This window comes from Pan paniscus, chromosome 7, assembly GCF_029289425.2.
Source record: "Pan paniscus chromosome 7, NHGRI_mPanPan1-v2.0_pri, whole genome shotgun sequence".
Taxonomy (NCBI): Eukaryota; Metazoa; Chordata; class Mammalia; order Primates; family Hominidae; genus Pan; species Pan paniscus.
In genome coordinates this window covers 150,288,724-150,304,763 of record NC_073256.2, presented here as the reverse complement: position 1 = coordinate 150,304,763, position 16,040 = coordinate 150,288,724, and the positions used below count along the sequence as shown (strand labels likewise).

The 16,040-nt window shown below is 47.2% G+C and overlaps 1 protein-coding gene across 1 annotated transcript in view; it reads right to left on the bottom strand.

The window, feature by feature from the left end:
• The window catches only part of TG (thyroglobulin), a 270,475-nt gene that overhangs the window by 219,337 nt on the left and 35,098 nt on the right, over positions 1 to 16,040 (bottom strand). Inside the window, exons 17-20 of the mRNA XM_003830086.5 lie at positions 10,910 to 11,122; positions 9,466 to 9,620; positions 4,550 to 4,706; positions 2,818 to 3,039 (exon numbers count right to left, since the gene is read on the bottom strand). Of these exons, the coding sequence (XP_003830134.3) occupies positions 2,818 to 3,039; positions 4,550 to 4,706; positions 9,466 to 9,620; positions 10,910 to 11,122 (747 nt within the window). The remainder of the gene's footprint in view (positions 1 to 2,817; positions 3,040 to 4,549; positions 4,707 to 9,465; positions 9,621 to 10,909; positions 11,123 to 16,040) is intronic.

Sequence of the window (16,040 nt, the reverse complement as noted above, 5' to 3'; positions counted from 1 at the left end):
TCGGTTCCTCATGCATAAGACGGAATTAATAACACCTGAGTCTCTGGACAGTAAACTGTTAGTAAGGCCACACAAATATCAAAAACTCAGTGAGCGACAGGTACTAGAACTGATGCCAAAGAAAATTCAGGGCTTTTGGTACTGCTTTTGAGACTTCCATTCTGGATCTTTCCAACCCTTTGGAGTAAGAGGATGGGGCCATGTGGTGTGATTGACAAGTCTTTGTGAGTCAGTTAAAGGCTACAGCAGCTGGAAGATAGAGTGTAGGTTTATCTAGAGCAAGACTGGCAAACCACAGTCCATGAGCCAAATTCAGCTCACCTTCTGTTGTGGTAAATAAAGTTTTATTAGAACACAGCCATATGTTTCTCCCCACAATGGCTGAGTTGAGTCACTGAGACAGAGACCGTATGGCCCCCAATGTCTAAAACATCGCCATCTGGCCCTTTACAGGAAAGGTTTGCTGAGTCCTGTTCCAGCCCAGGTGTGTCCTGGGCAAGGTCTCCCATGCAGTCTCTTCCCTACGCCCCATCCTGTGGCTCCCACAGGGGCCCTCGGAAGCCCCGTGCCCTGACACCAGCTGCTGATTCCCAGGCCCTACTCTTTCCCCTTCAGGCAAAGTTGAGCTGAGAGGCCCCTCCCATCTTCTTGTTGACAGGAACTAATAATTGAGCTTCCTAGAAGGAATCTTGAAACCAGGTTTCTAGGCCAGCCCCTTTATTTTACCTGTGTGTTGTGGGGGATGGAAAGGAAGACACTCAGAGGAGACAGAACTTCCTTGAAGGCACAGAGTCAACGCAGGTTCTCTGCCTTCCCTTTACCTCCTTCTCTGGCTGCAGAGGGCACCCCTGAGGCCAAGGAGCCTCCTGGGGCTGCTTCCAGACCCATGTGGTACATCACCTGGGGCAGCTATGAAAAGCAGGCTCCTGCAGCCCCTGCTCCCAACACACACACACACAACATACACATGTGCATACACACATAGACACATCACACACATGCATACGGACAAAAACAAAAACACACTCACACATATGCATATGTACATCAGACACATGTATACACACCACACACATAGACACACATACACCAATACACATACACACACACACTCATACACACACACCACATACACCAGTACACCCCTGCTAGTTCAGCATCTGGCGTTGAAGCCAAGGGCTCTTCACAATAAAGTCTGTGAACATGGGGCAGGTGCTGTTTGTGTGACTCTCCCTCTCTGCAACCCTATTTCACCCACCCTGGGGTGGCACCATCCACTCCTGCTTCTGTTTCTTGTCCCCTTGGTTTGGGCAGCTCTGATGGAATAGAAAGAAAGATCACAGGCTCTGGTCCCAGAGGACCTGGGCTTACTCGCCCTCTATTAATCAGTTAGGTGAGCTAGAGTCCCTCCTGTGTGTCAGCCCCACCCCAGGCATGACAGATGCCCCATCTCATTTAATCTGAACCCCAGCTTCTTTGTCAAATGAGGAAAGGATCTGCCACCAGGGGCTATTGTGAGAGTTAAATGTTTGTGCAAGTGCACTTGAACTGCAGAATTCTCCATAAATGCTAGTGGGAAGTGGTTGTCTTTCTGTTTTCTGTGTTAGGATTTAGCTGCATCTTAAATCCAATGCGGAGTTTACAATTTGGCATAGATTTCAGAAAAGGAAAGGCCATTTGGCTTTTATGTTGCGACCAACATAAATAATTGAAAAAAATAACTGAGAAACATCTTCTCTTTCTTTAGCTCCATAAAAATGTCTTTCTATCTCACCCCACACAGGAGGAAGGCTTCTCATCAGGAGACCTTTGAATCTTCAGTGGTAGACATGACAAAGGTCCCCCCAAAGATATCCATATCCCAGTCCTCAGAATCTGTGAATATGTTAGGTTACATGACAAAGGGAAATTACCTGTGTAGATGGAATTAAGGTCGCTAATTGGCTGACCTCAAAATAAGGGAGTATCCTGAATCATGCAGCTGTGTGTAGTTCTAAGGTCCTTGGAGGTAAAACAGAGTCAGAGAAGATGTGACCAGGGAAGAGGGGACAGAGAGCTGAAACATTGCTGGTTTGGTGAGCAAGAAAGGAAGCCACCAGCCAAGAAATGCAGACAACCTCAAGAAAGTGGAAAAGATGAGGAAACAGATTTCCCCAGGGGCCTCCGGGAGGAGTGCAGGCCCTGCCAACAGCTCAGTTTTAGCCCAGTGATGCCCGCATTGTAATCCAAACCTATAGAAATGTAAGATAATACATCTGTATTGTTTTCTGCCACAAAATTTTTGGTCATTTACTATGGTAGCAACAGGAAACTAATGCAACTTCCATTAAAGGAATCTGCATCACTTTCCCATTAAAAATGGCCCCCAAACTACTCACAGGCGAGGCAAGAGCAACCCAAGTGAACCTCAATCAGGAACCATTTTCCCTGAGTTTTAAAGCCCTGGGCTGATGAATGACCATTTGGAAATTGTGGTGAGTAACATTGCCACAGCCAGACTGAGAAATGTGCGCCCAGGATACAAATGGATGTTAGCCTTCATCACAATGACAGGGCAGGCCAGGCCCAGGGCCCAAGCTTATCAATAACCAACAGAAAGAATCACTGCAAATATGGGGCTCCTCCTTCTGCCATGCCACCTAGCAGATGGAGACTATACACCCATGCACAGTAGATGATTGAAAACTTTTGCTCGTTAACTAAATGGATGGTTCTCAGCCCTGGATGTCCAGAGTAGCCTCTCTCCAGTGCTGAGGTGGCCTTTCCTAAAGCCTCACATGGCTCCACAGGAGATATCCAGGGAGAGAGTGGACCTACCGCATCCCAGTCCGTCCTGACTGGCCTCACTTGTCAAGACTTGGTAGAATCCTTCCGAGCACCCAAACCATGTCCTGGGAGAGGTGCCAAAGTGGTCCCCTTGGAGGAAGCGGATGGTGGTTTCCGCTGGGAACGTCTTGGAGTCCAGATGAAGCTGGAATGAGCCACTCTGGATCAGACCTGTGAAGCGCCCAAGGAGATCCTTGCCCACCAAGGCTCTCTCTGTAAGACACAGGATAAGGTAGAGGTCACCCCCACTGTACTCTGCTAGGGCCAGGGAGGATTAAGCAGGGCAGGATGCCTAGAATATCCAGACTGGAATGAGACATAGGCATCATGTGGTGTCTCATTTTACAGAGGGAGGAACTGAGGCCCAGAGAAGGGGATGAACTGGCTCAGGGTCACCCAGGAATCAGAAGCACAAGTAGGGACTCCAACCCAGATTTCCTGGCTCTTGCCATTTCTGTGGCACCAATGCAACCCGTATTAACATAGGATATCAGGTCTTCGGTCACTAGTCTAAGGTTCAAGATTCAGATACTCATCCGCCTCAACCCTCATTGAGGCACTGAACACCTCTGAGCCTCAGTTTTCCCATCTGAAAAATGGCTTGGGAATGGCTTTCTTTGCAGTTGGTAAGGGTCCTAGGAGAGAATGTGTGTGAAGTGGCCACTTAAAAAGAAAGCAAAGCCTTGAAGAGGCAACAGGGCCTTCTGCCTCAGTGTTTAGCTAAACACCGAGAGGTCTCCAGTTGTCAAATGGTAAGTAGTTCCTAGGAAGAAAGCAGGCGAGCACCATGCCAGGAGCTGGGGCAGATCCGTGCACATAGCAAACATTTCGGCTGTAACAGGCTACTGTAGAGCCAGCCCATGGTCTCCAATCACAGTCTCACTGCCTCACCATTGAAACAAGCAAACATCTCATGTTTTTGCGGCTCCAAACATACCCACATTATCCAGGCTCTCTTTGGAGAAAGATGGAAGGGGACCCCTAATTCACAATGCTGGGGCTCCTGGAGAATTCATAATTCTTCTGAATTATTATTTAGAGGATGATTATCCTGAGAACTAGTGAATGACAGATGCAGCCTCCTTCCTGGCAATGTTTTCCAGAAGTTCTTCCTCATAGAACAGAGGGCAAACTCCAGCCAATCCTGCCCCTGGATGTTTGGCCACTGGATGGTGGAAGAGAGAATGGACTTGCCTCCCATTCTCTGGTCAGAAATGTACGGGCTCTTTCCTACTCTACCAGAAAGCTCAGAGCTGAACATGGCACATGCCCACAGTAGGTATCATAAAATCCATTCTTCTCTCTCTCCTCTGTTGACTCATCCATATCGTGACTGCCTTGTTTTAAATGGTGTAAGTGGTCTGAAACGTTTTACAATTGGAAACAGACGAGACATAAGTTAAAAACCAATAAAGACTTCCCCAGCCCACCCTGCTATCCCCTTCACACATTCTGTTTCACCTCTCTGCACGCAGAAAATCAAGAGAAGTATTAGCAGATGTTCACGACACAGAACCAGGCTCTTTGCTGACATTATTTAACTCTAGTAAATGATTGGCAAGAAGTCTATTGATTATTATATGTTTTTAAATAATTAGCTCTCCCCATAGTCTTCACAAGAAGACATCATGGGCTTCTTCACCAGCTCCATTTGGCAGATGAGAAAACTGAGACTCAGAGAGGCTGCATAGCTTATTCTAGGTACTACCACAGAAAAACATACCAATGTCATGTAAGTCAGGAAGAGAAGCTACTGGGATGTCCTCAAGCCGTGATTTCCATGTAACATTCACTCCTAAACGCTCGCTGGTCAGACAACCCACCTGCACAGAGGAGTTGTTGCAGACAGGAATGGAAACCAGGGTGCCAAAAGTCTTCACCTACAAGAAGACGGACACTTTCAGCTCAAGAACACAGAGTAGAAAGTTAGTTTTGTTGGGTCCACACCAGGAACCAGAACTTGGCTTATGTTACTTCCTTCAATCCTCCACCAACCCTACTTCAGGGGGTCAAGGAATAGTGACCCCCTTTTCCACATCTGAGGAAAACAAGTTTCAGAGAAGTTAAACAACCTGCCCTGGTCACATGGTGTACAGAAGTATAAGTGGAGGAAGAGCAGGGCTCCATGCATCAAAAGCCCAGTCACCATACTTCACTGGTGAAACAACTTTAGCCAACTCTGCAAATGTCTTCACCATACATATATTCAGCAGGACATCTCCGAACCCCTATAGCATCCACCAGCTCCTCAATGTTGGCTATGCAGCCTGGTCTCTCCTCCCAGCCTAAGTGTGGCTGAGTTGTGCCCACTGAATTTCTGTGAGTGATGTACTGCAGGCTCCTCAGGGTTAGGGAGAAAGACAGATGGTTGTGAGGCCTGTTAGCCCAAGGATGGTGCCAGGCTTTGGTCCAGGGTTGAACACAAGCTTCATCTCTCCCTCTTCATATCAGCCCCTTTCAAAGGGTGTCTTAGTGCATTTGGATGAACATTACAAAATACCACAGACTGTGTGTCTTATAAACAACAGAACTTTATTTCTCATAGTTCTGGAGGCTGAGAAGTCCAAGATCAAGATGTCAGCCATGCGTGGTGAAGGTTCTCTTCATAAATGTCTGTCTTCTCACTGTGTCCACGGTGGAAGGGGCAAGGATCTCTCTGGGGTCTCTTTTATAAGGACACTAACCCCATTCATGAGGGCTGCACCCTCATGACCTAACACAAAGTTCCCTAATACTATCATGTTGGGGATTATGGTTTGGATATGAATTTCGGGGGGACACAAGCATTCAGATGATGGCAAAAGGTAACATTCCAAGAGAGTTTACATAAAGCCCAAGGGGAAGTCAGTTTATCAAAAGCTTGGGTGCCTAGAGAGTGACTGGAGGGTTTTAGAAGGAAAGTGAACTCTGTCACCAATGAGTAATTCAGAGTTCATGTGGCCCTGGCCCTCAGCCTTCACCACAAAAGGCCTCAACTACCTTCTTCAGAATGCAGACAGGGCCCTGAAAGCCAGCCCCGGGGATCCAATGCATACGAAGCCTGAATGTAGCATGCCATCCATCCCAATGGCCCTGGCACCCAGACCTTACTGTGTGCCATACCCAGTGCCACACCCCTGGTGAAGGTGAGAAAGTGGATGTGGGTGTTCATATAGTTGTCATTTAATGAGATCCTGCTGTGTGCCAAGGGCTTAGTATTCTCAGAAGGCACTGTGGCACGATTTTTGAACATGTGTTATTCATCAGGCCCTGTGTGAATTGCTTTAAACATATTAGCTAGTTTAATCTCCAAAACAAGTCTTTGGAGTTGGGACTCTCATTACCCTACATTACAAATGCAGAATTTGCCTCTGAGAGGCTGAGAAACTGCCTAGGATCCCATAGCCAGTAGGTGGTAGAGCCGGGATTGAAAACTCCACTAACCCCAGAACCTCCTTAGCTTTCAGCAGAGGGTAAAGAGAAAAAGCTTTGGATTTGTATGTCATCTCACTTAAACTGACCCTCCAAGGTGGGTTCTCCTAACCCCATTTCACAGATGATTGACTGAGGCTTACCAAGCCTGGGAAAGGCCCAGGTCACACTGGTAGGAGTGCTGGAGCCAAGGTTTGGAGCCAGATCCATCTGACTTGAAAGTCTATGTATCATCTCCTCCTTCTGAAGAATAAGACTCCCTTCTTAGAAGCTCTGACCTTAGAAGCTCTCTGTCTTATGGTCATACCCTGACACCTTGTTTAGGAAGTCATTAGGACTAGGTCCCTGCCCAGCTTCCTCCTGACCCTATCTCTGTCTTCAGCATGGTCCTCAGCTCTCTAGTCCCCTGGATTCCAGAACATTTTACTCCTTTCTGCATGGGATTTAATTTCCCTATGTTTGAAACACATGTCTTCAGCCATTCCCTGCATCCAAAACCTTAGTCATCCTCAACACCTCCATCTTCCCACGACACATTAACTACTACCCAGTCTTGTAGGCTCTTTGGTCCCAATATGTCAAGATTCCTGCTGCTTCTCATGTTCTGCACTGCCACCTGGCCCCAGGCTGCAGTGAGGACCCCTGCTCCTACCTTGAACCCCTCAAAGCCTACCCTCTACACAGCAGCTGGAGAAGACTGTAAAACTCCCATCATCCTGTCACTTTCTCAACTTCAGTGATGTCCCATCACATGCAGAATAAAACTCACCATCCTAGCCACAGCCAGCAAGGCCTTGAGCCATTTTCAACATGCACACCCCAATTTGCAGTTCCCTCTTTTGCTTTGCTCACTCATACTGGTTCCCTCAATTTTATGGCTCACACTAAGTATGTGCCCATCACAGCAACTCTGACCTTCTATTTCCTCTGCAGAGGTTCCTCTCCCCCAGAACTCACAGGCCCTCAGCCTTACCTCACTCCCGTCCCTTTCTTTTTTTTTTTTTTACTTCTTTTTTTTTTTTTTTTTTTAATTTATTTATTTATTTTTTTTTATTATACTTTAAGTTTTAGGGTACACGTGCACATTGTGCAGGTTAGTTACATATGTATACATGTGCCATGCTGGTGCGCTGCACCCACTAACTCGACATCTAGCATTAGGTATATCTCCCAATGCTATCCCTCCCCCCTCCCCCCTCCCCACCACAGTCCCCAGAGTATGGTATTCCCCTTCCTGTGTCCCGTCCCTTTCAATAGCACCTCTTGGGGGCCTCTTACTGACCTTTCTCTGTAAAAAACCCCTCTCATCTCACCATCGTCCCTCTCAAGCAAGGCCCGACCTGCTTTATTTCCCCTCTTAGCTCTTACCTTTACCTGACAGGTACTTGTTTAGTGTCATCTCCCCAAAGAGCAAAGAGGTGATCTCGTTAACTGCTGCATCCTGAAGACTCTGTCATGAACCAAACTCTAGCCAGGCTCCTCTGAGCCCTCTACTAGACCTCAGCCTTGACATCAAAAGACTTGAACAAGCACTAACATTGTTTCTAACAGCTTAAGGCCAGACCCCTGGGAAGACCCTAGCCCCTCTTAAAGTGGCTGTCTAGAAAACTCAAGGCTGCCAAGAGAATTCACTATTAGTTCCAGCAAACACTTGAAGATGGGGCCCCTGTCTCCAGCCTCTGTGGGAGGCTGCAATAGCACCAGTTAGCAAAGCTGGATGGGTTTTACTTGGACTAACTCCCTTTCCTGTTTTTTTTTTTAATTTTGTGCTTTCCTGATGCTACTGAACCCCTGTTTACCACCCCCATTCCCTCATTCTCCTTTTAAAATGCCCAGTCACCTCTGCACAAACTGAAGTTGAGTTCAGTTCATGATGAACTCTTTTCCCCACTGCAATAATATACTCCTGATTAAAATCTGTCCTGACCACTTTAACTAGTATTGGCTTTATTTACCTTCAATAATCCTCAGTGCCTAAATACGTGCCTAGCCTGTAATAGGCACTCAAATATTTGTTAAATGTAAGAATGAGTGAATGAGTGCATGAATAAATGAATGAATGAATTTGGTCTAGATAGACCTGGACTTATGAAGGGATGAGAAATGGTGGACTACTAACTCACCTATGTCTTTAGTTAATTCACTTGTAAATTGAAGGCTACTGATACCCACCAAGCAGGGTGCTGTGATGATTACAGGTAAGGAATGTAGAGCTTCTAGCGTGGCACCACAAATACGACACCCAATAATTAATAGGTATCACTGACACTGTTGTGAGCATATTTCCTTGAATAAAAGGACAAAGTCTATTCATGCCTCTGTTTTAACATCAGTAATCTCTGTGTATTGTTTTATAAAAAGTGTGTTCTCCAAAATTCTTTTTTTATTTTTTAAAATAATTTACATGATACTCAACCCTAATGTTCTCCAAAATTCTTAACATGAGGTCCCAAAAATGAGTTGCTCTGATGATTTAGCAAACTTTGAGCAGAAAAAATGATTTATTTAACTAAGCAACATTTAAAGACTCCTTCTTTAAACACTTGTGACTTCAAATAACCAAAGCCCTTAAATATTACACAGCTGAAAAACTCTATTTTATATGGTAGGATGCCTTTCCAGGTGGCATGCAATATTCTTCTTCTGGGGAGGATCCATAATGCCTCCTCTCAGTTTTGTTAAGAAACACATCTAACACTGTGGTGCGCAGAGTACATTGTGAGGTTTTAGCCTTCCTGGCCCATGTTCCCAAGCTCTTTCTCTATGGGTGGTGGAGGTGCTAAAAGGTGATCACAGCTCTGGGATCAAGTCAGCCAGCCTGGCCCTACCTTCTCCTGGTTGTATGACTCTGGAACAAGTCTTTCAGCTATCTGGTCTTCATTTTCCTCATATGCACAATAGCAATAATAATAAAGTCCCTATGAGGATTGCATTAGCTAATTTATACCAAAGCATGCCCATATTAAGTGCTCAGTAACTGTTTGACATCTTTATGTAGAAAGAATGGCCAATGATGAGATGGGTATGGATTCTGCCTCTGCTGCTATGTAATTAACCTTGGCCAAACTACTTCCCATTTCTGGGTATTTTGTTTGTTTGTTTTTGCACATTGATAAAATAGTGAGGGTTGAACTCAAACCCTCAGGTTAATGTGAGCCCTCAGGTTTTCTGACACGGTAACCCTGAGTTCAGTCCAAGCCCTCACTGTGGGGAAGGCCAGGCATGTACCTGGATCTGGCAGAAGCCGCGGGCCATCAGCTCATCCAATATGAAAACCTGGAAAGTCTGCAGCAAACTCGCATAGTCAGCACTGCACATCTTGCCCGGCGGGAGCTGGAGCTGAAAGTGCCCTTGGGTCTGGATGGTCTGCCACAGCTGGGGCCCTGCAGGCAAGCACCAGAGGTCAGCAGACAGAGGCAACAGGCCTGTGGAGTTATTTTCTTTGTTTGGGATTTCCTCTGCAAAAATAACCCTTCCTCATTGAGCTCGAAACACACAAGCACTGCCATTTTGCATTGCCATTCTGAGTCTAAGTACTTTCCAGCATAACAGCTTGTCTCTGAAATTACTGAGCACCCTCACAGAAAGCTCAGTCCTGCCTCATCCTCCAAACCAGGGTGCTTTACATTTTGAGGTCCTGGACATTCTTCTTGGAAAATCTTCCATGCCATCTTGCATACAGACAGGGCCACTCTGTACGGTTTTTCAGGTTAAGAATAGACATCATAGATGATGGGAATGAATGGTATTCTCTAAGGTTGTTCAGTGCACAACCTGAACAATCATGCACAGCAGCCTGTATTCAACTTCAGGAGCTCAAGATCTGTGCCTCTTTTCCCCAAAGTCCTTTGCTCTAGGGTCAATTGTGACCATCCTGGTCTTGATTTCAGCATAGTCAAAGTGACAGGCCATTATTTATTCAAATCACATTTTGAATTTTCTGGATGGGGACCCTCTATAACCCAGAGTGCTTTGCAACAAATGCTCTCCTTGACACTCTGGCATCCACCCAGAGCCTTGTGACAGTCCCAGAATCTTGGTCTCTCTCCCAGATGCCCTTCCCACTGCACCGGGTGGACCAAGTGCCAGGTCCCAGAGTGGGTTCAGTGTGTGACAAGGCAAAAGGAGCTCTGGTCAGAGCACTGGGAAAGGGGGCCGAAACTTACACAAGTTCCAGCAATCAGGACTGATGCCCTACCTGGAGCAGAGTCCAGGGCCTCCTGCTAAGCCAGGCATTAGCCCTGGAAGTCCAGGTGGTCTTGGGGAGAGGCTGATGGGGCAGGGTCACTCAGAGGCCGGGAGAGCAGCTCTGAGCATGTCAGAGCTGCTGAGCATGTGAGCCACCTATCCAGCTGTTGAAGCACTGACCTGCCCAGTATTTTTCCTGAATCCAAGACATCCCAAGAAAGTTGGAAGAATGGCACTTCTCTCAAGGCGCAGATGGTTCCAGAGAAGGGACAAAGAAAGCCTAACTCCAGGGGTCTGTGAAGGACATCTGCTCCTTCTAGAAAATGCTCCATGGGACTCTCTCTCATCTCTTGGTGCCACCTGGCATATCACGAACATGCTACATTTGGGTGGGGAAATGGAGCAGCCACACCTCCATATCTCGGTCCCAGCCCTAGCCCTGAGAGGGAGCGGGGTGCAGGATAGATGCTCTGATGCCACTCACGTTGGCAGGCCCGGGGCTGAGGCGGCTGTGACTCCCAGCGTCCGCTCTCCAGGCTACATATCAATGGCCCTGGTGGAAACACGCTCCAGGAGCCCTGGCGGCACAGCAATTGGCACTGCTGGATGGCAGCCCCTGTGGGGCCCGAGGTTGTCTCACACAGGATTGTTCCACCAACCACCTCTGACGCGTTGAATGGCAGCGGACACCGCGGGCCTGGGAGAAGGAAAGTGGAGCCGTGGTGGGCACCTGCCCAGCCTCGGGACGACTGAGCATGCCTGCTTGTGGGCGTCTCCTTCTCACTCACACTGGGCCCTCCTCCTCTCCCCTTCCCTGGACCTGTCAAGCTCTCAGGGCCTGGCCTGGGCCTGCTCCCCTTCCTCTCTGCCCTGCCCTCTACTTGGATGAGCCCATCTGCTCTCAGTTTTAACAGACACCTAAGCATGAATGTCTCGTGTAGCTTGATGTCCAGCTCAGGCACTCGAGCTTCTTCTCATCTCTAAAGCCAATTAGTTACCACCTGGTCTCTTCACCTCAAAGCCCACCATCCAGGCCTGAACTTAGTATCTGCCACCCCTGCCTCAGTCCCCCAGGCACAAGGATCAGTACCACCAGCCACCCAGCCATCCCAAGCCAGCCACCTGGTGGCCTTCCTGCAGGGTTCATCTCCTCTGTCTTGGTCACCATTCACACCTGCTCCATGTCTCTTCGTCCCTACTGCCACCTCCCTCATTTAGACATCCTTCATTTTCTGCCTGAACTGCCAGCAAATGCTCTTTGCCAGGTTTCTGCATTTAGGCCTCACCTCCTCCTGCCTTTCTGCTCCCACATCCCACTCAGTCCCCACTGCTGGCAGAGAAATTATGCCAGAGCCGAATATCAGCTCTCAACTCCCTCCTGTGCAGGCTGAGCCTGCCTTCCTCTTCACTCTCATCTCCTCCAGCTCCCCAATGCCTCCAGGAATATCTGTTACTCCCTGAACACACCTCCAAGCCTTCCTTCTGCCTACTCCTGTCTGGAAGATTCCTTTTTGACCCTCAAATATCAACTCAACACGTTCTGTTTTCTACCACTGTCATGGTTCTCCCAGGCAGACTTAGGTCTTCTTTTTTTTGAATTCCCAGGCCACCAGGTACAGACCTTCCTTTTGTCAATTGTTAGAACCTCTAATCAGTGGTATGCTGGTCACCCCACTGGGTTGAGTCCACAGGGAAAAAGAGGGCACCTCTCCTCTGTTCACCCAGGCCAAGGCACACAGCTGCCCCAGACACAGCTCAATGAATATGGGTTAAGTAAATGGGAAAATGAGTAAATTAAAGAGCAAACACACTCATCGTGACAATTTCACACCATTAGAGATTTTGTTCATTATCAGACTCAGGCACAGTCTTTTGACCAGTATATGACTTAACATCTGCAATCTGTAAGGAATATGAGGGTATTCAGGGGCTTCAAAGAGGAAGAATGACCTATTTTGATCTCCAGAACCAAACCTGGTCTTTTTTGTGATAAGGGCAATGGTCCCTGGCGAAGATTTTGCACTGCGATTTGCAGCAGGCTTCTTGAGTTGTCTTTCACCAAGTCCCAAGTGTAAGTGGGATGGCAAGAGTTCACCTATGAGCTCTGGACCAGCCTGCAGGCTATGAATCCTGGCCCTAATATTCACTAGTTCAGGGTCCTAGAGCAAATTAATTAGTGTCTCTGTGACAGTTTCCTCACCCATAAAATGGTGAAGATGGCAATAATGCCTACCTCCTAGTAGGAGTATTTATTTAAAAACTACTATGGGATGTGTAGTATGTGCCAGATACACCATTAAGAGCTTTGCTAGTATCAGTTCATATAATGTTCCCCACAACCCTATGGGATAGGTCCCATTATCCCTATACGGACGCCAATACTGAGGCACACAGAGGGTGAATGCCTCTTCTGTGGTCAGATAGCTAGTAAACAGAAAAATCAGGATTTGAACCCCATTATCTTTGCCCCAGAATCCACATCCTCCACCAGTGTGCTAGATGCATGTGTGTACATTGGTAAGAAGTGGGGTGTCAGTGAGTGTGTAAGCATCCTTCCCATTTCAGTGAATACAGGTTTCCCCTCTTATCCCATAGGAATGGTCTGCACCTGTGGTTTTTCTGTTTTTGTTTTTGTTTTTTTTACCCTCCCTTGCCTTTTGGAAGTGGGCCAGTGAGTGATCTGATTCAGCTAGAAAGGGGTTTTCCTCCTGGGGCCACAAACATCACCTAGGACACTGACGCTTCTCTTGCCAGGGCACCTACCTTCCCCAGCAGACCTGTTTTCCCACAGCCTTATTCCCCATGTCACTGAAATGAAGTGACTCCCTGGCTATGGAACAACCCTGCTGGCCACCACGGCCAGGGAGGAGTGGCTAAGGAGAGAAGGAAGAAGGGCAGAAACTAAAATTAACTGAATATCCACAGTGGGCCCAGCCCCAGAGAGTACTCTTTATATCTTTAATTTCATGAAATCCTTCCAAAATTATACCACGGGGATTCTTATTGCTACTTTAGAGATGAAGAAAACAGAGGCTCAAGGGAGCTAAGTGGCTCGCCTGGGGACATGTGTTGGTGATTGGACTAGAAGCCAGACCTGCTCGCTCACACCTGCCATCTTACAAGAGCTTGCGAGCACTGCCTGTCTTCTGTATGCCAGGACTGCCCAAAGGCCTCCCAGGCATTGACTCCATCTTCACAACAACTCTGTGGGGCTGGACTGTTATCAGCCACGTCCTGCAAATGAGGCCCCTGAAGCCTAGAGAGCTTAACTTTGCCACCCAAAGCCCAACACCAGGAAGTGTTGTGCTCTGAGCTACCAGGCTAATGCCCACTGGAGGCAGGATTTTGCATGAATATGACATTGGATGCAGAGAGAGGCAACTTGGTATCTGAGCAAGTCCATCCCCTAAGTAATACCAGCAAAAATAGTAATAATATGTATTAAGTGTATTAGTAATTCCAGTGCTCAACAGTTTACAGAGATTGTCTTAATTAGTGCTAATAATGACTCAAATAGCTACTATTCTCCTTTCTCATTTCACAGATTGAGACACTGACATCCAGAGAGGTTAGGGGATCAGCCCAAGGTCACCTGGCAAGTGAGTGGTGGAGCTGCCATTCAAGCCTGTCTGTCTGCCCCCTGCCTCTCCATCACAGTCTGCAGTGAGTCAGCAGAAAGAGGTTTGGGTGTCTCATATTAACGCCATCCTCCTGGTGCACTGAGCATGGCCAGCCTCTGGCCTCAACTCCAGGACCCCAGGACTATTCCACTCTCCTGTGTTTAAATGAATGGTGTTTCTTGGTTCCTGATCACATGACCAGGAACCTGGTCACTTTAAGACTCTCAGGAAACCTGGGCAATGTTCCAAATTACTGTCTATATTAAATCTCTCAGCTTTTCCCAAACTCCCTTGCCCTGCTGTGGAATCGGAAGAGGCCAATGCTGGCTGTTCCCACCACTGCCCATTCTATCTGCACCTGCATGGGGCAGGAGTGGCCTGCCAGGCCCAGCAAGAATTAGGAATCTTTCTAGACTTCCAGCCCAATCCCAAAGGCCGGTGGCGTCAGAAGAGCAAGTGAGCATCTACCCAACCGTCAAACCCATGATGAAGCCTTTACAAATGTTAGCTCCCCAGTCTTAAAAACAACTCAGCCAATGAACTGCTCCCTTATAAGGAGAGGAGGCCAAAGTTCTTCCTTTGGACATATTTATCTTTTTTCTTTCTTCATTCAATAAGGCCACTAAATGACCTTCTGGAGCCTTCCTCCTGTCCTCTCCTAAAGCTCTCACAGCTGTACAGCACAGGGTTTCGTCAGCAGGACTCCGGGTTAAATCCTGGCTGCTCCACCTGCTAACCGTGTGACTTTGGACATGTTCATGAGCCTCTCTGAGCCTCAGTTTTGTCATCTGAAAAATGGGGAGATAGGAGAGCTCTATCTATTTACCTGCATTGTTGGAAGGCAAAAATGGGATAAGGGATGTGAAAAGCACCTTTGAACAGGTAATCTGTACACGGGAACTGTATCATGGAGTCCTACATGGCCAAGCCACACAGAGTCTTCCTAAGCGCTAAAGGAGCTGTGCTCCAGACCTGTTCCTGGAGGAGGCCACACCGGTCTGTGTCCTGGGTCTCAGTGCAGACCACTCCTAGATGACCTGGAAGTTGGATGTTGATTGTATCTGACTTAAGGTGGACCCTTCACTTCTCTCCCTATTTCAGAAGCACAGGGCAGGCAGTTGCACGCATACATATCCACGGAGCACCTACTGTGTATCCTGCATAGTGATAGCAGCTGAGAGTCAAGATGCGGATGAAGCAGGGCCCCATGCCGAGGGGAGCAAAACAGGACTTGGGGGAAACGGTGTGTGGTAAAAGCTTTGGACACAGCACAAGTTCAGGGCAGGAGGGAGTACGGACAAAACTGGAAAGCAACCCCCGCAAAGAGAGTGGGGGGACTCTTCCCTCCCACCCCTGCTTCTGAGGCTCCTCCCATCTCTTTACAAATATCAACCAGAAGCATCACTAGACCCAATTAAATTTCCCTGCAGTTTCAAAATGTTGCTTAGAGATTAGAAAATAAAAATAAGGAAAGAATAAGAATATCAAAAGAAAGGCAATTGTGGCTAACTCAGAATCATTTAGCACAGTATTTTGCAACTCTGCCAGACCCACCACCCCAATTGGTAATAAGTATTTTGTAATGTCTCCATTTCCTGCCCTGAAAGGAAATTCACAGATAGTCTAACCCACCTACTCACATAACTTTTAAAATGACTGTGATGTCCTGTGACTTGAGAGATTGGAGAAATAAAAGGTTAAAAATCAATAATAATATATTTTAATATTTAACAATATAGTTCAATATTCTATATATTGATGTGATGTATATTTCAATATTTGACATTCATTAATTTTTAAAACTTGAAATAAAAATAAACAAGTCAACACCTCCACAAATTCCTGAAGTGCCTCAGTGAGGATGGAACCATCACACTGAGATCCTGCAACCATGGTCCTTCTCCCCATCTGAAGACACAGAGAATAAGACCCAAAACTCCCGGGCAGGACAGCCCCCAAGCTTCTTGAGGTGCCAGTTCTGGGGGTTCCCTGCCC